The following is a 22,526-nucleotide window of genomic DNA, read 5'->3' on the forward strand; positions in this document are numbered from 1 at the left end:
ACCTGGCTTAAAATCGAGGGTCGATGTGCATGAGCGCTGGGAACTGAGCACCCCTGGACGCTGTCCAGAGAGGCAGCAAACCCCCACCCTGGCACTACCCACGTCCCTGAGAACCTCATCTCTGTTTGTTCAGCCCCTCCAGGGATGGTGGCTCCAGCACTGCCCTGGGCAGCCTGTTCCAATGCCCCACAGCCCTTTGGGGAAGAAATTGTTCCCAAGATCCAACCTCAACCTCCCCTGGCACAACTGGAGGCCGTTTCCTCTCATCCTGTCGCTTGTTCCTGGGGAGCAGAGCCCGACCCCCCCGGCTCCAAGCTCCTTTCAGGCAGTTGCAGAGAGCGAGGAGGTAAAAGACGCAGAGATGAGGTTCTCAGGAACATGGCTTAATGCCAGTGCTGGGGTAACGGTTGGACTCGATGATCTTGAGGGTCTCTTCCAACCAAAACGATTCTACATTCTATAGTTCTGTGTCTGCAGCTCAGACACGGTTCACTGGTCTCATCTCTGGTTTCGCTGCAGTTCCGTCCCGGCGAGAGCGCGGGAAGAGCAATGCGCGACACCATTATGTATCGCTCCCTGGTGGTCTAGTGGTTAGGATTCGGCGCTCTCACCGCCGCGGCCCGGGTTCGATTCCCGGTCAGGGAAGCCTCATTTTTGCTACCCGCTCTTTCGGCCAACCCAGCGCCACCCCCTCCGCTCCCACGTTGCGCGCTCCGCGCACCCCCGGACGCGCGCACCGCGCTGCGGGCGCGTCCCCGCAGGCCGCGGCGGCGGAGGCGGTGCGTACCGGCGGTGCGCAGGCGCGGTGCGCCGGCCCTTCCCCCGCCCGTCGCCGGGTCCCGCTCGGTGTCTGGCGGCGGCGGTGGCAGCGGCTGAGGCGAGGCCGCCTCGACTGGGGGGCCGCTTGGACGCCGGGAGGAGCCGCCCTGCCCCGTGGGGCCGCCCCCGCCCCGGGGCTGCCCGGCCCCCGCCCGCCCGCGGGGCCGCAGGTGAGCCGGCGGGGCTGGGCCGCAGCGGGCCCGGCCCGCGGGGGGAGGCCAAGATGGAGCTGGTGCTGCCGGCGGGGGGGCGACCGGGGAACGGGGGGCGCGGAGCGGGGTTTTGGGGTGAGGCGGGCGGGGAGCCCCGGGGGTGCGGTGCTCCTGCCCGCCCGCAGTGACCCCCTCCCGGCCCCGGCCCGGGGAGCCCCGCTCCTCCCGCCGCCCACTCGCGGCTGCTCCGCGGCGGTTCAGGGGCCTCGGGGCCGTGGAGATTGAGGGGGAAAAAAACCCAAAGAAAAGGCTTGGAAAGGTGAATTCTAAATGAAAGTCATTTGTGTGGTGTGCGAGCCGTGATTCACCATGACTGGTTTTCGCTGGAGGGATCTGGGATGAGTTTTGCTTCCCTTACGTTCTTCTGCTTAATTAAAAAAAAAAAAAAATCATTTCTACCCGCTCAGATTATGATGTGCTTAATGACTGACGTATTAGCAAAGGGAAGTAAATCCAGCCTTTCTAATGGGAAACTTGCAAAGGCAGCATAATTCTATTTATTTGTGCGGTGTCTTTTGGTTCCTGAATTAAGAATTCCAGTCAGGCAGTTGTGGTGATACCGATTGGAACTGGATGAAACGGAGACAGCGAATTCCCTGATAACGCCTCGCTCTGCTTTTGTGCCTTATCAATATCTGGTGTTACGCGCACAGTGACACAATGCCGCTGACTTTCATTACCGGAGCGTGTTACACTGGTGGAGCCGATTCTCCCTTGGAGAGCAAGGTGAAAGCCATCTGTATGACACAGAAAGACAAACGTTTTTATCTTTTTTTCGGTTTGTTTTTATTGGGGTATTCATTTTCATGTGCTGCGAGATGCTTCTGTAGAGCCGTGTGTGCTTAATATTCTCCCTCCTGCAGTAAAGCTTTAAAAAACGGCATAAATTGGGTACATCATCTTACACGGGTATGAAGTAATACAGTTCTGCTGGCTGACGTCTGCGTAGTGCCCTCACGCTGCCTTGTCTGAAGAAACTGGAAATGTTCGGTGTGTGTTTAAACACCATCTGAGTTTGCTGCTGTTGAAGCAGAACTTGCAGGCCGCACTCACCCAGTGGCTGACGGGTGCTGGTTCACCCCTTTCTTTGGGTAAATTAAGCTTTCAAGTGTGTGAACGTAAAGGATTTCCTCTCGAAATGTGCCAGGCTTGTACCTATTTAAATTCTTGAATAGCAGCAGCCACCTTTGAGTGCATTTTATTCTTTTGACCATGTTTTTGGTAGGGGCTTTTTCCAGTTCTAAGGCGTCTGTTGGTTTCAGGCCGCTTAGGATCGGAGTTTGCGTTTTGGGTTTTCTTTTGATATAAAATGGTAGAGTCCTAATCTAAGAGATCCTGATAAGTAGATGCCAAATTCATTTGCATTAATGAATTAGCTCTAATAATTCGAGTACGCTGTGCTCTGGGAGGGAGAAGAGGGGAAGCAAAAGCTGGAGTCCAAGAGAAATTTGCTTTAATATATAGAGTGTAGGATGAAAAGAAGTTTATTGTTATTGAGCAGCTTCCTGTGGTTTTCTTGTGGTGCTCTAACTTGATGATGCTGGCCCTGCAGAATCTGCTTTGGGGGTAACCCCGAGTTTGGAGACAAGATTTCCAGTCAAACAGCTTCTTATAAGCGTAAACAAACGCTTCTTTCCCTCCCTCCTTTATTTCGTCTTGGTGATTGTCCCTGGCATTTAAATGAAAGGGGAGATGCTGCGACGTGGTGAATTTTCGATGTATTGATAAATTGCAGGCTGTAGGCTCAAAGTGCTGGTGAAACCCAAGCAGAGGTTTCCCAGCCTCACAGTGCAGCCCTGTGCTATATTTAACCATCTTTATCAGTGTCTTGTCTCCTAGTGAAGACCTTATATCCATGTTGACCATTCCCAAAAAGCGTAAGCGCTCAATCTTTCCCAAACGCCCGGCGATCCGCCGCCTGGTCGGGCACTGGTCGGTGTCCCTGGTCTTGTGGCTCTATTGCAATAAGTTGAGGTGGTTTGTGGCCGAGGTGGCCCCGTCACCGACCTGACTTGGGCTGTGAAGTTCCCCGAGGTGGTCGGACCTTCCAGGCCCTTGTTTTGCAGCCCGTGATGGGAGCAGCGATGGAAATCCAGCTGTGGTACGGACCAGCTTCTCTGATCGTGCCCTCTGGAGGCATCTGGCAGGTCAGCGGAGATCCTGGGATCATTGTATTTGGGGAGAAAATTGAGCAGTACCAGAACATGACTTGGAACCTAACGGTGTGACTGATGATTTTTGAGCCTTTTGGCCCACTGTGCAGGTTATGCTGTTTAGGAGGTGCTCTCTGTCAGCAATGATGCTGTTAATCATCATATTTCCTCTCTTAATAATCATATTTCTTCTCTTTGTGAGCTTCAGGAAGGGGTTTTGCCTGTGTTTCAGTGTTTTGATAGGGAATACTAATGCAAACCTAACGGGATTACCTAAGAAGTCATGTTTTAGGCTAAATGTGAAAGCCGCTGATATGACTTTTTGATTTATGATTTCAGTTGCTGGAATATCCTCTCTGGGGCAGTGGGCACCATTCAAGAACGGGAGGTGGTTCTGCAGATCTGTTAAATGACATGTGATAACAGGACTGTAGCTGGCCCATGATGATTGCTGCATTTCCCTCTTTTCATCAGTATTTTCTCTATTGAAAGTATCATTAATGTTAATAACTAGATAAATATTTTTTTTCTATATGTTTAGGGAGGGAAGAGATTGGCAGAACTTTTCTGCGGAGCTTATACATGGGGCTGAGCACCAGTATCCCACCCAGCATTCTATATCATAACATTTCCTTAGGAGTTCAGTTAAAGTATTTCCTTGTGCAATAAAACCATACGAAGCACAGTTGGTAGAAAGAACGTGTTTTAGCTTTGGAGGCACTTTGTTTCCTTTTCAGGCAGAGTAAACTGATATAAAAGAACCACATTCCAGAACAAACGCTCCTCAAAACATTGTTTAGATATTTTTAATGAAGTGATAGTAGCTACCAACATAGTAACAACTTTGTGTGTGTGCATAGAATAGCTAAATAATAATAATTATTGTGGGGTTTCTAGTGCATTGTTGTGTGCGGGTTTTTCTCAGGAGAACATGAATAAGATGGCTTTGGCTTGTGCTCAGATTTCTTATGTCCTGGCAACTTCTCCTAATTGCACTCACCTTGTATCTGCATTGCACTCAAACGTGCCTTTTTAGAGTCCTTTTCTGCCTTCTTCAGTGGCGCTGAGACGCTTCCAGTGCCAGCATCTTGTAGGGCCAACTGTAGAATTTCAGCACGTTTTTTGTCCTTTTGTGCATCCCTCGGTAGCAGAAACCCGAAGGTTCGTGGTGCCCGGCGGCTCCTGCGCGAGCCCAAGGAAATTCAAATTATCAGCTGCCATCTCCTCTTTCATAATCTGCTCAAGTATTTTGTAACGAGTACAGAGGTTTTCGATGAAAGATTGTTGGGATTTTTGTCTTTTTAATATCCTTCAGTATCACAATCTCAACTTTTTGGGGTAAACGGTTGAGCAAACAAAAAACCCAGTGCCTTTAATTGCCTCATACCGAAGTGCTAAGGAACCTTTATTTTTTTATGACATGACACGAGTATGCTTTCATTAACTGGTATTTTTGTGGTGGGCTGATGGCTTCTGCCAGATGAATGATACAAGTAACCAGTTCCTTAGATCTGACTGCAGCGCCGGGCAGTACCTGATACCAGTGGGGACAGGTTGGTATGATACCTAAAATCAGAAATAAGTAATTAAATAAGTTAAATAAAATTAAATAAAGTAATAAGAGCTCAGGAGCGCTGACGTACCCCATCCTGCTCCTGCTGTCTTGCCCAGGGTTTCTCAATCCTCACTTGGCTTCATCTGCCTCTTACTGAGTTGTGTTGGGTGGCAGCACTGGGATCCTAGAACATTTGTGGCTTTTACAAGACAATCCGTAGGAAAAGTAAATATATAGGAACTATATGTTGCTAATGTTTTGCAGTCCAGAGTTTACTGATGTCATTACAGCAGCCAGACATTCAGTTGCAAACTTGCACAGGTTTTCCATTTGCTTTTCCCCTTTTATGTCTTTACATTTTTGGCTGTGTTGCAAACAAAAATATTCTTTTCCCTTCCATGTGTCATTACATATTTTTATATCAGAACAGGATTTTCTGCTACTGTGGTGGTGATATCTTAGCAATCTTATTTATGCTCAGCAATAGTTTGTGGTTCTGTGTGACGGTTCAGTGCACGGTGTGTAATACAGACCTTTGCCTGAAGTGGGGCATTAATGAATTTTCCTTATGAATCTGCTTCTTGTGGCAGGAGGATTTGGGAACAGTGACTGTAAAAAGTGTAATGAGGTTTAAAGGATCTTGTGGAGAGGACTCGGGAGGCCTCACTTGGACATTTTTGTGGCAGCTCCCAGTGACAGTGTCTGCAGCAATCTGGAAGATGCCAAGTTCAGGAAATTCATTCTGCCAAGACTAGATTGCACCAAAGAGATATTTATAATTTCACGTCACATCTATTGTTAGTTGGTTGTATGCAAGTAAGGCAATTTGAAAAAAAATATGTTAAGAAATGTCTGAATTTTTCTCCTGTGTAGCCATGATGCCAGTGCAAAGGTTGGTGCTCCTGCTTTTAGTATTTAGAAGCACAAGAAGAGCGGTCAGTGCACAAAATGGGTGTTAATATCTCATTCAGGTACCGGGGTAACTTTGTTTTGGGCGGACACGTGGCGCTGTAATAACAGCGGGTGGAAGGGAGATAAAATTAATGGGTCTTCATGTGCCTTTACAAAGGGCATCCGGGATCCTTGTGAAATCATCTGGTGTCTGCACAGGGAATTGAAGCAGTACGTTATTTTGTTTTAAATTCTGCTCTAGTTCAGGTCCATCAGGGACCAGAGTTATCCTGGTACCTGAGTGGTGAAAGAAAAATAGACGATAAGCCGTATCTTTTCATTAGAAACTATTTCGTCATCATCGGGGTTTGGTTTGACAAATCGCTCACCGGTCAGTTGTACTTTGAAGGCCCCAACGTTGATGCTGGGAGGGATGTTCTTGCTTGGAATAGCCTGTTTTTGTCACACAGCAAAATAAATGCGTATCGAACAGAAATATGTTGCCTGGGTGGTAATTAGTGAAAGTATTTATCTTCCTTAATAACTGTTTCACTCTTTCTTTTCCTACAAAGCTCCCAATTTCTGGTTGCACTTTTGAAAATTGCTTTGCCACAATGTTTGCTGTTCACAATTACCTTAGGAAAATGAGGCGAGCGGAGTTAATCAAAAGGTGTTGGGCAGGTGCACGGTTATAATTTTCCAAGTGGACCTCACTGTTTCACTGGGGGGTTTGGATAAGAGGGTCAACAATCGACTTTATTTTTTATTACGGGTCCTGAAATGGAACATACGTTGAATGAAATGTCTTGCATGATGAAAACTTCTGTGTTGTCCTGTGATGTGCAGCTCCTTACCACAGTTTCCTGCATCTTATCTTAAAACCACGTTTCTTCCAGTGACTTGTCCTGTTGACATCTTCTGAATAAAGCCCAGTCAGTCCCTCTTGCAGGCTAAAATTTATCTGTGATGACTTTCACTCTTCCTTCCTTGCTGTTTTGAGGCTGTTCCAATGTGTAGATGTATAAAATATTATTTAAAAATAAGTGTAGATGAGGAAAGGTGCTATTTTGCAGCTAATCCTGTTCCCCTTAAGGATCTTCAGAAGATGTACTCATGTTTTGGGGAATATCTGTAAGAATAACATGGATTTACCGTTGCACTGGCAGCGTCCCATTGTGCGTACAGACAGACTGAAGAGACGTCTGTCACGCTCCAGGGTTGGTTGAGATCAGAGGGAGGAATAAAAGCGTCACAGTCACAAAACTACTGGGTTTTCTGACTTCCTCAGTTATTGCTTGAGCTAGAAAAAGAGGCAAAATGTGATAATTCTGTCCTTTACACTGAAAGGAAATGGCACATGCGTTGGGAATGGCAGTGATTGAATTTACACCTCAGTGTAACAGTGGCCTTGTTGTTCTAAGTCCTCAGAAGTGCCACTCCAGCCTGAAAACTTGCTTTATAGAATCTATAAGTGTTTAGATGTTCTGTTTCTTATCCCAATTATAGTGTTAGAAAACTCAGTTACAATTGAAGTCTAGAACATGGGTTTTCCTTAAGTACCAGGTCTGTAAACCGAGGCTACAGTCTGGAACTCAAGCTGCGTCTTTTCTTGTTAATCACTAGGAAGTTAGTGGGAAAATCAGTAGGACAAATACCATTCTCAGTTGCCTTATTATTTCTAAATTATGGGCTTTTTTTTCTCCCAAGCAGCCATGAAATACCATTGCCAGACTGAATGGCAGAACTGTGAACATACTGCATCACATAGTTTGCAGATTAAACATATGCAGAGGGAGAGAACAGTAGAAATAAATACCAGTGTGTTTCTGGAAGAGCAGTATAAAATAAATCTTTTTGTTGGTGAAACCACACTGTGTAGTTAGAAAATACAAGCTTATCTCCTGCAAGAAAATGTCAGTTTAAACTAAAACCGCTTTTAGTCCGGCCTTGTGATTTATTTGGATGTTTCTGGCCAAAGGAGCCGGGTGAGACAGCGTCTTGATATGAGGTTATGGGTCCTGAGCACCTCGCAATCCAGAGCGACCCAAAGGTATGGGTTGTACACTGGTTAGTAGATTCTTGGTGTGCTAGAAGAATATGGTGACATTAGCAGTGGATTGGTAGTGACTTTCTTCGCTGCTATTTTAAACCTGGGTTTGATCTCTAGGGAATAAATGTGTCATCTGTCCAAGGTGCTTTCTGCTGAGTTTGTTTAACTCTGGACCTGGGCTCTGGTTTAGTTGGCCCAAAATGAAACAAAAATGTTTCCAATAAAGCTACATACCCCTCCAGCATTCCCCACCCTCCAGAAGAAAAGGATTTTTGTATTTTCCTGCCAAAACAAGAAGTGAAAGTTTGAATTATACAGGCTTGTGCTGGTTAGTTCAGATTTTATTGTGAAGATCTTAAGTCTTCCTCTGTGCTTCTACATGTCCTTGTGCTGGGGATTTGAATGGGGCAGGTGCGAAACATCCCCTTGTGGTTTGTTGTTTTATGGGGTTTTGTTTGGTTGGTTGTTTTTTTTTTCCATTTCTTATTATTGTTCAGTTGTACCTGAAAAGAAGACAAATCTGTTGTGCTGGTTTTGCTTTTGTTTCTCTATGATCTAATAAGTCTTTGTGTGGTAGAAGCCCACGTTTTCTGTTCTTTATAGAAGGAAATTAGAATGTTCCTTTCTCTGGCAGTTTCAGTGGAGAAGTGAAATAACAAAATGGTGAAATCTCCTCCCGCTGTCCACAAGAACTGGGGAAATACAGTTGAGCAATTAGAAGAAAATGGATTTTTAGATATGCCATGAGAAGTTACAGCCGTCACACGCCACGTAGATTTAGATAGAAAAACAATTAAGAGCAATAACGAGGCAAGCAAACGGGGCTGCTGTTTTTCCTACATTTTAAAATACCTGAGAAGCAGATGCAGGTTTTTCAGAGCTGTGAGCAGCTGGTGACACTTTCACTCCGCCATATAAACTACTGTAGTGCCATAAACAATAATGTAATTTTGGTGACGCATTAAATGGAGCAATGAAATCCCAATATGGAATCCACTAAAACACTCAGGGTTAAGGATAGAAAATGTAGATCTAATACTTTATATATTTTTCCTCCTTTACTCTGGAAACCCCTCTTTGGCAGGTTTGAATCTGACTCTTGTGTAGGGTACAAGGTCACAAGCCTTTACAACAGGCTGCTCAATCAGACTTAAATGGCTAAATTTTAATCTGCAAAGCTCATTAGAGAAACAACACCTGTATCACTGTAGTTAAGTTTGTCACAAGTTTCAGTGGAACATTAATAACAGATGTTATGGCAATTTAGACTTGAATTTAGCAGAGAAGTTCTGTTGTCCCAGATTTCATTTATTTAAAAGCTCTGCGTTGCTGTTTTTAAAAAAAAAAACCTCAATTTAATGAAGATTTTAACGTCAGTCTTCACTGTTGGAGGCCTGTCTTCTGTTCCCAAGGCAAATGAATTTGGCCTTAGTAAAGTTCTTTTTTCTGGGAGAAAGATGTATGCATTGGAATGAATTCCCTGGATACTGTGTTTGCTTTACATCAGGATTTATGTGTTTAAACAGGATGTTTGTGTGGACAGATTTCTCATGTGGCCTTTACTGAAGGGCCACAGACTTAAAAGCAAAATTTAGTTAAAAGGCTTTTGTGCTCTGATGTGTGTATATATAGATATAGATAGATAGATAGATAGATAGATATAAAGCAACACCAAAACATTCACTCTTAGGTGCTTGTTTAAGTAGTAAGTGATAGTGCTTCAATTAACAGGTTAAAAATTACTGTCCTAAGACAGCGAGAGGAATGTTCACGAGAAGTACTTTAAAATAGTCGTTTTCTGAGAGCACTTATTAACCAGTTTGCTTTACCATCAGCGTTTTTACATGATTTCTCCAGTACTGGTTCATTTTGTGAGTGACATGAGCAAGTAAGGGTGTGGAAATAAAGACTTGGGAGTTTCTGTTTTGTCTATTTATTTATTCTATTTGCCTTAATTGCAGCACTAATTCTTTAGGTACTTGATGATATAGCTCAGGTGTATGGTGGAGCTGGATTATGAAGCGAGGTGCCCTGAAGATACTTGTCTTTGTCAGCAGCAGCTGCAGGATGATGGCAATTCTGTCAGTAGAACTGTTAATGAAAATGGTTCTGCATCGGGCAGAGGAGGTTGGGGTCGACTGAACAAACAGAAATGCTTTTTATCAAAAAGAATAGATCGGAGAACATGTCTGATTTCTGTAAGGAAAAGGTAGTTTAGATCCTTTGGTTAGAGAAATATAATATTGGACAAACCAGATCCATGTTTGCAGGACATATGAGGTTCCTGGTGCAAGCAAAACACTGACGGAACGGGCAAACTTCCTAAGCGTGTTCTTCATTTGTGTTGCAAAACTTGTCACCGTTTTAATGTGTTGCTGAGTTTAGTTTCCATTTGTGTAGCTGTGCATGCTTTTATCTTCGTCATTCTTTAACCTTTTCTTCTGATTTCATACTTATATGTGTGTTCTCTGCCTCTTAAACAATTACTTCTTCCTTCCCCCAGACATTTTTTCTTTGAGTTGTGTTTTTTGAAAGTGGGTAATATCCATTCATCCTGATTTTTTAAATGCTAATGTTTCTTTTCCAACATCCCTCCTTCCATTTTTCACTCCTTTGTTTTCGTGCTGTGAACATCCTGTCCTAAGGAGGGAGATGTTTGTCTGTCGTTCCGAGCAGGGTGTCCTGTAGAGCTCTGGGTCAGTGGATCTGCCTGAATAATGGGATTGGATGGGCAGATCAAAACATTCCTGAGTCACTACATCAGAATTCCCAGTTGCACCAGAAACCAGGGGGTAGAACCCCAGTTTGGCGTGCTGGGTCACGCCAAATAGACACATGGGTTTCTCATGTGCTTTGTTTTTTCTAAGTAGCTGTTTCCTTTGGATTTTATTTTGGCCTTGTTCAGTTATCTCCAGGTGTAAATCAGGCTTTCCGCTGTTAGTGAAATCCTGCATTGGCATCGTTGAGAGACTGAAGAAAATATTGCTGCTTGCATCCGTATTAATATAAAAAAAAATGCTTTTCTGTATATTCTGAGTTCTGTACTTGGCTGGGAATTGTGTATGTGTGCTATAAAAAATAAAGACTTCTCTTAGGAGTTTTGATGAGGCCTGGGCCGGAATACTGTATTTGAACTACGTGAGGCTTCTATCCACACATCATCGTATTTTCATTTATTCTGTTACATGCTAACTTTACCTCATTTTGTTGAAGGCAAGTCTGTAGAATCAAATCTCCAAAGTACAGTTGGACTTTGCTTTCTTGTCCCGTTTCATTCCCAGATTTCCATCTGTGGAAATCCATAAATCGGGCGTTTCGATGCGCGGTAGAGTGGCGTTAGGGACGGTGTTGCGACGTTTGGCTGCTCCACGTGCTTGCACGTCTTCATCTCAGTGACAGCGCTGTTCAGGCCTTGTGAAGAAAGGCACCGTGCGGACAGTACTGCTTTTCTATTGAAATTCTTTAAAAACGCCGTTGGTTTGTCCTGCCTGCCGCTGCGGTTCCGCACGGCCGCTCCTGCTGCTCCGCGCCGGCTTAAGCTGCTTTGGGAGCCTCTCTGACAACATCACAGATTACCCAGCCTTGGCAAACACGCTTCTCGTGTGCTAAGTACAGATAGCTCACCAACGCCTCAGCTGAAAAAGGCCGAAGTCTTAAATAATGCTTGTTAGCGTTCCTGTGCGACCGGTATCTTGAGTTCAGACACGAGTGGGTCTTTTGTATGGTAAAAGGTTTGGGAAAAGAGGCTGAAGCTACAGATAGAAGCAGAGAGCCCTGGAATCTATTCTTTATGATGCTTGTAACATGCCTTGACCGCTAATCAATTCTAAAGATAAGTGTTTACATTGTGGAGACTTACTGTAGTATAAAATATTTCGGACAGCAAAAATCCTTCTGTTTTATTCTGGACTTTCATGTCGAGGGGATATTTGAGTGAAAGAATAGTGAAAATACATCAATGCAGACTTTAAAAAATATTCTGGGATGCCAGCTGACCATTGTAATGAAATAATGGGATGATAACTTTGCAATGAGCCCTGAAGAGATGAGTTGGTGAACAAATTATTTGCTTTTGTTTTGTCGTTAGGAGATTCAGTTTTGGAGGTGTGTGGAGGCTGTTACCACTTGCCTGAGAATATTGGAACTAGATACCAGGTAAGTACTGTACTTTTTAATTTCTTGAAGTCAAATAAAATCCACTCATTTAAACACAAAATAATGCTGAGGAAACAAAGGTCAAAGATTCTTACAGACATCTCTAGTACCTCACAAAACCAAGCTTAAAACACCTCGTATTTTTCTTGATAGTACAATCTTGGATATAATTCTCGATGGATATAATTTTCACTGTAGAAAAATAGCAGATTGTGAGAATGGCTCTAAATGAATCTGAGACACACGGGCAGGAGGCGGAGGCCAGCGGTGCTATTTTGTTTTGGGGATAAATCAATATTTACTAAAGTGTTTCTGGCTTGGTGTTTTTATTTAGACTTTTACTAGTAAATACTGGTTGAGATTGAATAATTTATCTTAACACCTGCAGCTAGTCTGCTGCACTGGAAATCTCTGAAAAACTAGTCATCTTAGATTAAACTGACGTATTTTACCATAGTCAGTAAAAAGAAAAGATTTGTAGAATGCAAATATTTCCTAAAATACCCTAGTGCTTCCTGAAGTTGTGTAATAAAGCATCAACTAGACATAACTTTTGTAAGAGCTGGCGAAACATCCATTTCTCGTTCCCGTTGTTTCCTACCTGCCCCTTTGGGGATGTCTCAGTTCTCTGCATTACCAATGATGTGCAGTAGGACTCAGAAGCTGTTTTGTTCTTCTGGTTTCAACCAGACTTGTTCAATTTGGACAGAGAGCATCCGTTAAGGGTAATGACTCTCCATTGTCCTGTGTCTAGTGGATAAGGACCCTTTACCAGTCAGGAGGTGGTGGATTTTGTCCATTACAGTGGCATTCACTTTCTGGAACAGCTGTTAACATCCAGATTCCCTACACTGAAGATAAAACACTTCACTGAGGTTGTTGTGAGCAGCACGTGTGTAAAGGTCTGTGTGTTGGCATGTGCGTTCAGGGGGTGGTTCTGTTTTTTAATATAGTAACTTATACTTACAGAAAATACAGAACAAGTATTAAGAACAGAACAAGTATTAAGAAAATGAAAATTCTGTTGAAGATTGCACCCCAATGCACTGCTGCAGTGGTATTTTGATGCAAGATTGTTTCACCTTTCTGCTGCTGGGGTTCACTGGGGTGTCCAGCGAGTGTTTAATTCCCTAAAATGTCAGAGAACTATTAATTTTTCATGGCTGTAATAATAGTTTGCCGTTTTAATGAGTTAAATACAACTTATAAAAGGGTCAGCAGACCTGGCAGAAACCAAGATATCACCAGTTTCATGAAACTTGATAGGATTCTTTTGGAAAGCTAGAGAGAAAATTTGTCTTTCTAAGGTCCAGTTTACCACCAATGTGTTTAAAATGTTAAGGCTGGGTTCCACAGAACCTACCGGGTTTAATCTACATCTTTTCATCATGGTTGTACCAATTATAGTTACCTGGTCCTGCCGAAAACCATTGCATATTGTGGGCAGGCTGGCTGACCAGGATTTTCTGGGACACAGATGGTTAAAAGCGGTGCTGTGTAATCCAGGGATTACCTTTCTTGGGAGTTCTGAGAGAAACCTCCTCGGGGCATCCTGCTTGGGTGCAATACGCAGCAGATGATTTGTTGCTGCTGAATACACCGCTTTAAAAAATACAGAGCAGCTTTCAGTCCCGTGAATTAGAGCCACCTGCAGAAACAGTAGAGTAGATAATGTCCTGGTTTCTGAAGTGCTCTGAGCTTGAATAACTTGCACCTTTATTGTCCGTTTGAAAAGCCGGAGTTTGTGTTCTTAGTAATAAGACTCTTCTGTTCCCTTAAGTAAGAAACTTTCCACATGAATCCCCGTGACCACCTTGTCCTCTCTGCTTTTGCCCAGACCAGTTTTGTCCATTCATACAGGTTTTGAAGAGTAAATGCACACGCCCCATTATACCGAACTCCAGAGACCCTGAACTGTTCAGGTTGAAGTCACAACAGATTGCAGCAGGTTGGAATTTTACTCCTCTGCCTGTCTGTGTTGGTGACAGGCAGCCTGCAGACTGACAGACATCATCTGGATCATACTGAATTTATTTTTATTAAGCAAATTTGCCCTAATTTTATGGTGGAGCTTTTACAAAGCAGAACGTAGTGTATACCTGCGATCTGCAGCACCTGAGCACCAGGGGCCTGTTGAACTGGTGTTAAAGGAAACTTGTTACGCCTAAATAGAACTACAGACCTTTAAACAACACAAATGTTCATAATGCCCCATTGTTTGAGGCAATACCTTTATAGCTTCCTTATCAGGTAACCTTTAATTAAACTTACCTGAGCTGCCAAAGAGAGAAATGAGATGATTAGCTGGTGTATTCCAGTCCACAAAACTGGACACTGTGCCCAGCGTTAATCTAATATGAAATTGGAGGGGCCAGATGCGGAAAAGTAGTTGATGGTGGGCTCTGCGGTGAGCAAGAAAGTTGTAAAGTCTGTGTCTGTTTCTGCCTACAATCGATGGAACTGTGATTTTGTGGCACTATGAGGTTGCAGCAAGAACCGGGCAGCACAAGTGTGAGAGTATTTCTGTCAGGTAGCCTTGGAGTTATTAACATCGTTATGTAAGAGAAAGGGTTAAATTAGAAAAGTCTGGTGCTTTAAATATCTTTTTCAAAGGCTACGTAATCTGGTGTAGGCCAACTGTAATGACATAATCCAAAAATAGCCAATAGTCTCCTCTTTGATGCTCATCCTTGCGGCCATTCTGCAAACACTAATCTGCTCGGGACGTGACGGACACAAGCGCATCTACCCCCGCCATGGCCCAGGGGACGCCCCTGTGGTCTTCGCATCGCAGTTTGGAGCAGGAGGTTCATTTGTGTTCAAGTAGTGTGATTTTTAACTCAAACAAGTGTTAAATGTTTGAGCCATGACTTTAATTTATGAGGTGGGAGGTCTTGCGGTGGGCAGGTGTTCCCTCGCTCATAGCAGGGTGTGGAGTCAAACTGGGTTTGTCTAAAGGATTCTGCTGGACCTGGTGTCAGCGATGAGATGGGAGGCTGTGATTTTGGGCAGTGCTGGAGGTTTGGTGTGTTTTTTTTTTAAATGTGAATGTCTGCAATTCAAAATGCAAGTAAGTCACCCCTATGCAAGCGTGGTGCAAAAAGGCAGCCTCACGGTAATGACAAGGCATCTGTTGTCAGACTGTTTATATAGATATTATCACAAATTAGTTATCTTAATGTTAAGACTAAGAAAGAAGATGCAGTAGCTTCAGGGCTGTGTATGTAGTACATGTCTATAGCTGTACCTGGGCTGTTGGTCGTGGGTTTCTGGAAAGAACGGGGTCCAGTATGTCCAGGAGTGATTCCAGAGTGCCCAGTGCTGTGCTGAAAATAGAATCGTTGTTTTCACTGGTAAATCACTGAGCTTTGTAACTTTTTAGCTTCTACATATGTTAAGAGCCTTTTCTTTTCAAAGCACATTTAAACCTAATAAAAGATGATTTTTCACATGGAATCTCCAGTTTGAGGCCGATTCCATGAGTGAGGTCTGTGTTCTTCTTCGTTTAAGCATTTCTTGTTCATTTTGTCTTGGCAGGGGCTGGTTCTCCTTTCAGGTTAGTCCGCCATGGCAGACCAGAGGCAACGCTCGCTCTCAACCTCTGGAGAATCCTTGTACCACGTGCTGGGCTTGGACAAGAACGCCACTTCAGATGATATCAAAAAGTCCTACAGGTAAAGGTTCACGTTTTACACCTGTGCCCAACAGCACAAATAGCTTCAATTGTCTTCAACAGGTACATTTACATGTAGGTTCAAGTTGATTTATTTAAACCTTTTGCAAAACAATCACATGAGAAAAACAGGTGAAACATGGTTGTTTCTTGCTAAAATTGATTTAAAAACCTGCCTGGACGTTGTATGTAAGTGCTGTTAAATTTTTACATCTCATCTCTAGCAAGTTAAATTCTCCAATATGCAGTATCATTCTGAAAGGTCTTTATCTGAAGTTGAATGGAGTTTGGAGATGGTGTGATCAGAGTTAAAATCCTCTTGTTACGTAGCCCTATGTCTGACCTACAGAGACCACACACGGACAGTGTTGCCCTTTTGTCCATCATTTCCAGTTCTAGCACAGTGAGGTACAGATTAAAGATACAAATAACAACAAAAACTAGTGTCAACAATTACTTTTTTCTAAAAATTCATTCAAAACTCCTTATTCTATGCGGAATTTCTATTTTAAAATACGATTTTTTTTACTTCATTTTCTTAGCGTTACATGTATGAAATGGCTCTGCATTGACCAAACGAAACCAAAAGAGAGTCCTTTAACGTGCTTGTTTTCCACATTCCCACAAAATCTACTTAAATGCAATTGCTTCTTTACCCTGAGAATGAGCTACGATCTTGTACTGTTGGACAAGTGGCAATATATTGAACATGGCACTAGGGGTCAGCAGTGATCTGTACTTGAGGATACTCTTGTTGGAAGATTTTACTTCTAGTCTTTAACATGCACCAGAACTTTTTCCCTTTCAAAGTCCCATTTTAATACTGATGGGAACTACATGGTGAAATCTCTGACTAAATTGAATCCACAGACTCTCAAAAATTAGCTGTGTCTTCCTAAAACCTTCAAGTGGAAGTTTGAATCAGTGATCTTCCAGTCTTAGTAACTGGGAAATAATAGCTAAGCCCTTTGTAGGTTTATATGACTTCTCTCTAATTATAAAAACTGTGATTATTTCAGTGGTCTCTGAGGCTGCAGCATCAGCAACAACCCTAGGCGTTATTTCCCCAATCAGCATCATTTACACTCTGAGTGTTTCAAATGTACACTCCATTTATTTTTTTCAATGCTGGGATACACTTGCATGCCCATCCAAATGTGGGCTTATACAAATCTTCATGTTTCCCTAAATATTTCCTCCCTCAAAGTTGTCGTGTAAAAGTCTGCAGGCTTCCGGTGTATTTGTCATATACCGGACTTTGTGGTAGTTTTCTGTAGGAGGACAAGCACCGTTTTTGGTGGAGCAAAGCTCTTAGCTTACATTTCTGTGTGATTTTTCTATTTGGGAGCTCAAATGTCAAAACTGTATTTTTTCTTAATATAAGGAGGTGTTTGGCCATTTATTTCTGTAAATAGCCTGGACCACGTCAGAACTGTCAAAGTTATCAATGCTGCATCTGGTTTTTGGTGCTGCGTTCAGAGACCTCCAGGGACCGTGAACAGTGAGAGATCCGGCATGATTAGGGGCTTATGTTGCGATTTCCTGATATCTCGAAACTCTGAAGCTTTTTCTATTCTACTGAAAAGTTCTTTGTTCCTGCACAGGAATTGGCGAATTAACCACAAGTGATTGTCTCTTCTATTTTTGTGCTCAGACACTGTGGCAGCTTGCTTTTATTTCTTCTTTGGTACTGTATCTTACACTTGTGGTGTCTTTTTTTCCTGTTAGCTTGGTCTTTGCTTTAGCAGGAGCAAAACTTACTGGTGGAAATTGCTAGAGGGGTAAAAAAGTAGTACTTTTCTTCAATGTCTTTCTTTTTTCTCTTGGATTTCTGAGGGCCAAATCCCGCAGTCTGAAGTCAATCCTGTGAACTAAGGTAGACAGTGCTGCAGCCTTTTGTTATCATCTAAGGAAGAATCATCAGGGAAGGTGAATCAGAGATTAAGGAAACCAACTGGGACTTGAAAGTCTCCCTCGACTTGACAGGCTGTGGAATCAAAAAATAAATCCCATTTTTTAATCTATAACAATCTTTTATTCTTTCTGCAGGAAACTTGCGTTGAAATATCATCCTGATAAAAACCCTGATAATCCAGAGGCAGCAGAAAAATTTAAAGAGATCAATAATGCACACGCAATATTGACCGATGCCACAAAGCGAAACATTTATGATAAGTATGGGTCTCTGGGTCTGTATGTAGCAGAGCAGTTCGGTGAAGAAAATGTGAACACGTACTTCGTGCTGTCCAGCTGGTGGGCAAAGGTAAATACAAGTGCAAAGAGAAGTCACTCTGGATTGGCGTTTAAAATTCCTAAAGGTCTCCATTTCATAATTGTCTTTGGTTTTAAATCACCACACTTACTCAAAAGTGCAAAAAGGCTGTATGTTACGCATTTCTCATACTGAAATTGTCCAGGCTTTTGGAGTTCATCTGTTTGCAGTCTGCTTGCACAGAAAATAATACGTAAAAGACAGTGTGACTGGGAAACTGGAATAGGAAACCATAGCTGCAGCAACTTATTTAGTGACATGATGATGTTTATGGTGCTTTAGGGCTGATTAAAAACTGTTCCCAGTCTTGGCATTTCATTTCATGGGTTCATTTTTCTACCCTTTGCCAGCATTGTCTCCATCTCTTGATTCCCCCCAGTAAGGGAATAGTTCTATCACCGTGCTGGTTTGCTGATTTTAAAATGATATTTTTTCAAACAATTACACAGTGATCTGTATGAAAATGTAAATTTTGCCCATTGTCTCTGCGATAAGCACCCGGTGATAAGCGCCTCGCTTTGAGCCGCCTTGCTCAGGTGCGGGTGGCACCCGGGCTCCGGCGCGGTGAGCTCTGCAGCCTTGGGCAGCTCCCGGCCCTGCTGCAGGGACATCCTGACCTGCACATCGAAGAGCCGGCGTCAATCCTCACCAGGGTCACTGATACACACTACAGTCTGTCCTGAACTACCGTACCTCTGGGTATTAATACAGATACACTTCTTAGACCTGTATGTTCTTCCTGATGTAGCAGAATAGTCCACTTAAACATAAAGTTCTTCAAGTAAGCCAGGTTGGCAGCGTTCACCTCAGTGTAAAATGTTGAGAACCATAGCCAGTTTTGCACATATTTTTAAATCTGTCTCGGTGATGGAGTATCATACTGGAGCCAGTAAGTCCTGTCTCTACGTTGCTGTATTTTTGCTCTCTGGTTTCCCATGGGTCTCAGACTGAGTGGTCACGGCCTGGTGGGCACAGGTGATGAGTGTTCCCTTGTCCTCTGTCCTCTGCAGGCCTTGTTTGCGCTCTGCGGGATCATCACAGGCTGCTACTGCTGCTGCTGCCTCTGCTGCTGCTGTAACTGCTGCTGCGGGAAGTGTAAACCCAAACCTCCCGAGGGCGAAGAGCAGGAGTACTATGTATCGCCAGAGGATTTGGAGGCACAGTTGCAGTCAGATGAAAGGGGTAGGTAAAAAACACTGTGGTGAGGTATCTAGAATGACCATCATTCTCTGACCCAGCGCTGGTTGGGGAGCAGCACCGGCTTTGCAGAGATCAGCGCAGGTCTCGGGTTGTAGATGGTGGAGAGGGAATAGCTGTGGTACAGCGCTTCCTTCCCGTGTCACTGAGTCCCATACCAGCCACAGACGTGTGGGTGCGGAAGGGACAGGGAGCGTCGGGCAGCCGCTGTGGCTGCATCAGGCACAAAGGAGACAGGACTGCTGCCCCAGGAGCTGTATCGAATACCCCTCCTGAAGGTAGAATGCTATTTCCATAGAATGAAACTGGTAATCTAAAAAAATTGTAGAGCCTTGTGTGTGCTGTGATCACTTTTTTAATGGCTGTTGCTGAATGGTGAGGGAGGACAAGCTGCTCTTACGTGAAGAAGGAAATACAAAAACACTATCATGTGCAGGCTGAAAAACAGTAAATTAACATTGTGCTCTCAGAGGGGTGTAAAATGGTATTATCAGAGTGTTGTAGGAAGATGTAACTTGCACTTACCAAAACATATGATGCTTTTTTTGTTATCCTTGGCACACTAAGGCTTTTGTCTTCGCTTTTCAGAGGCCTCAGACGCACCTATTGTGATACAGCCAGCATCAGCCACAGAGACGACCCAGCTCACAGCTGACTCGCACCCCAGCTACCACACCGATGGATTTAATTAAGGAAACACTGTCATTAGAACAGATTAAAAAAAAAAAAATACATGGCCAACTCAACACTAGAATAATGAACATTAGAAGTAGAGAATGGGGAGGGGGAATAATTCTGCCACAGTAAGAAGGCAGCTTTCCAACCTGCCGACAATATTTTGTAATCCCTTCAGCCTTTTGTCACCTTTCAGTGTCGTATCTTGACGATACGTGAAGTGCTGTAGCATGCAGTATTTAAAGCAGTTTAGCTACGGTCTTATTTGTTTCCTTTTTTTTTTCGTTCCCCTGTTTTTTTATAGCATGTATGAAGTTACATTAAATGTCTGTGGTGTAACGTATTGAGTTGTCACAATATAAGTGTGATGGAGACATTCTGCATTTTAAGCAGTGGTACTGGCCTAAAAATGAGATCCAAAAAGTTTCACAGAAGCCACCGTTCTTCTTACAGCTGAGCTGTTGGAGACCTTTAAAAGCTCATGATTTTCATTTGAGTGCAACAAACCAGTTCTTTTATTCCTCCTTCTATTCCTGCGTTGTTATCTAAGCAAGTTTACAAAGCCAAAAACCAAAAACTGCCAGTCCTGCAGAGCTGGTGTTCTCTTTAATGCTGGTTTGCAGCTTAAATAAATCTACCTTGACAAAGGGAGAGTTTCCAATCTTTGAACAGAGAATCGATGAACAGCTCTTTACGTGTGACAGTGTAACCGCAAACTGCAGTTTGCCGCAAAACCAACGGTGAACGGGCTCGTTTGGTTGTGACGGTGGGATTGTAACGTCGAGCACAATTCCGGTTTGCTTTGAGTTCAGTCATTTTCCTGAAATGCAAACGACCAAATAGTGCAGCTTTTTTTGAATGTGCAAGAATCTCAAGTCAAACTGCGTAACTGGTTTTCACTGAGCGAGTAAAATGCAGACAGTTGGCAACAGCCAAAATGCCAAAAAAATACTGATTTTTAAAAATTTGTTCTAAGAATTTGAGGTTCTGATAGACAAGTGGGGTATTACATGTCTGTTTTTAAAGCTTTTATAATACACTAGCCCTTTACTTTTCTCATGACCTTGTTTGTGGAGTACTTAAATGGAATTTTAAGAGCAAAACACCTTTGTGTTTATATTGTATAATTTGCACATTGTCTTGCACTTAGACTTGTTTACACCAGTGTTTTTCTTTTCCTTCGGAACAACTATGGGGAAGGTTTCCTGTACTACTCTGAAACCCAATCATGTTCGAACACTGCTCTGGAGACCGTGGTTTGTTGAGATGTAACTGTTAAAAACGCGTTTGAGGCAGCTGCTGGTACATTTTGTTGTTAATAATCTTGCTTTGGATGGTGCAAAGTCAGGATCTAGAACAGCTACCAGAGAACCTACACTTGGTACTTTGAGCAGTTAATTGCAGCCTGTTTGATTTTGATCTTTATGGTTTTATATCGCATCGCCTCTACTGTCCTTTGTATCTTTTCACCTATTTTTGGTGAGGCTATTTGCAGCTCCCACCCGGTGTTTGCTTTGAAGGTAAATCACTGTTGATCTGTGAGGAAACCATAGGAAAATGAAGGGGACTCTGCCAGAGAACCGCTCTGAATCTATTTTCACACTATTTTTGCATGAGCTGGAAATGATGGAGCACATAAAATCGGACATGAAACCGTGTTAAACGTGCTGGGTAGAAGAAAATGTTTTGAACTCAATGAGAAGTGAGGGGTGTTGGTAAAATCAGATCTCCCTGTAGCTGTCAGTACCAGCACTCGTTCGGTGCCTGCACGTGAGCTCATTGCAAATGAGCTTCTGAAACCTCCTCAGGTCCCAAAAATTTAAACAGAAATGTTACTTTTTCAGTTAAATCACTTCTTCCTCATCAATAGTCCTTTTAGACCTGGAACTTGGTGGTTTAGTGGAAGATGCTTTTCCAAACTTTCCTGTCTGGAAAAGTCTCTTGGGTGGCTTCAGGACAGTCGTGTGTGATTTGGCTCGAGGTCCTTATTTAATTAAAGTGTTTGTTTGACCCCTTGGAATAAAAAGCAATTTTTAGGCTTAAAAAAAATAGTGTCATGTTGGCAGATTTTGCCTGGAGCCTGTTGGTGATGTTGAATTGCACCCTGGAATATGCTCAAATGTCTGGGTTTTCTCCCCATAAAACTGCCTGGTTAAAATTGCCCTTACCTGTGCAAATTATCTTCTTGGTAAAAAGAAATAAAATAAATATTAGGGGATTTTTTTTTTGGCTTTGTAAATGAGCGCAGTTGATCGGGGGACTTGGTGGGATGAGGAAGAGCCCGTTTCCCTTGTGCTGTCGTTTGTCGTTCCTGTGTCCGTGTGTGCAGCTGGACGGGTGACACGAAGCCGCTTGTTTCGGGTGTTGCTCCACTGCTGAGCAGCTGTGACCCCTGATGCTGGTTGTCCGTCTTAAGTTTGGAATAATAATCTTATTTCTTAACCCCTCTGGGCTGCTTCAACTGAACTAGAAAGGTTGTGGCTCCGGGGATGCCGCGCCATCGGAATGGAAGGCGGGCAGCGCACGCGGATTAGAGATGACACTGTTGTCTGTGTTTTTATCAAGGGTAAATTTGCTGGTTTAGTTCTTGGCTTAGCAAGGTGTGAGTTTGAGCCAGACTGCTCTCCTCGCTGTGTCTGCGGGTGTGTGTGAGCAGTAAGTGACTCCGTGCTCTGTTACGTGCGACGAGGGAAACTACGCTGAGATCCCAGTACAGGAATGACGGGAAAACGCTTTGTTAGGTGAATGTTCATGGGGCTTGAAACTCTTTAAGTTTTTCCACGTCACTCTAGAATCTCTGAATTTAAGATCATGTATTAATGTGTTTTTTCTTGAACTATGTAAGAAGGCAGTTTCAACGTTGCTTCTTTAAAC

The 22,526-nt window shown here is 43.3% G+C and overlaps 1 protein-coding gene across 1 annotated transcript; it reads left to right on the forward strand.

The window, feature by feature from the left end:
• The first annotated feature begins 802 nt into the window (after positions 1 to 802).
• Positions 803 to 20,035, forward strand: DNAJC5 (DnaJ heat shock protein family (Hsp40) member C5). The gene is made up of 6 exons (XM_082065404.1): positions 803 to 989; positions 11,768 to 11,835; positions 15,373 to 15,509; positions 17,558 to 17,771; positions 18,791 to 18,962; positions 19,566 to 20,035. Exons 3-6 carry the CDS (start codon positions 15,403 to 15,405, stop codon positions 19,667 to 19,669), a joined length of 597 nt encoding a protein of 198 aa, XP_081921530.1. The 5' UTR covers positions 803 to 989; positions 11,768 to 11,835; positions 15,373 to 15,402; the 3' UTR covers positions 19,670 to 20,035.
• Positions 20,036 to 22,526: the final 2,491 nt, after the last annotated feature.

This window comes from Streptopelia decaocto (assembly GCF_964273445.1).
Source record: "Streptopelia decaocto genome assembly, chromosome: 14".
Classification (NCBI taxonomy): Eukaryota; Metazoa; Chordata; class Aves; order Columbiformes; family Columbidae; genus Streptopelia; species Streptopelia decaocto.

What these genes read in the sequence shown, in the direction of transcription:
- DNAJC5 (XM_082065404.1), top strand. Translation starts at nt 15,403, where the DNA reads ATGGCAGACCAGAGGCAACGCTCGCTCTCAACCTCTGGAGAATCCTTG. An exon ending in TGTCCAGCTGGTGGGCAAAG is followed by an intron (nt 17,772 to 18,790) that starts GTAAATACAAGT and finishes TGTCCTCTGCAG; the next exon opens with GCCTTGTTTGCGCTCTGCGG. An exon ending in GTTGCAGTCAGATGAAAGGG is followed by an intron (nt 18,963 to 19,565) that starts GTAGGTAAAAAA and finishes TTCGCTTTTCAG; the next exon opens with AGGCCTCAGACGCACCTATT.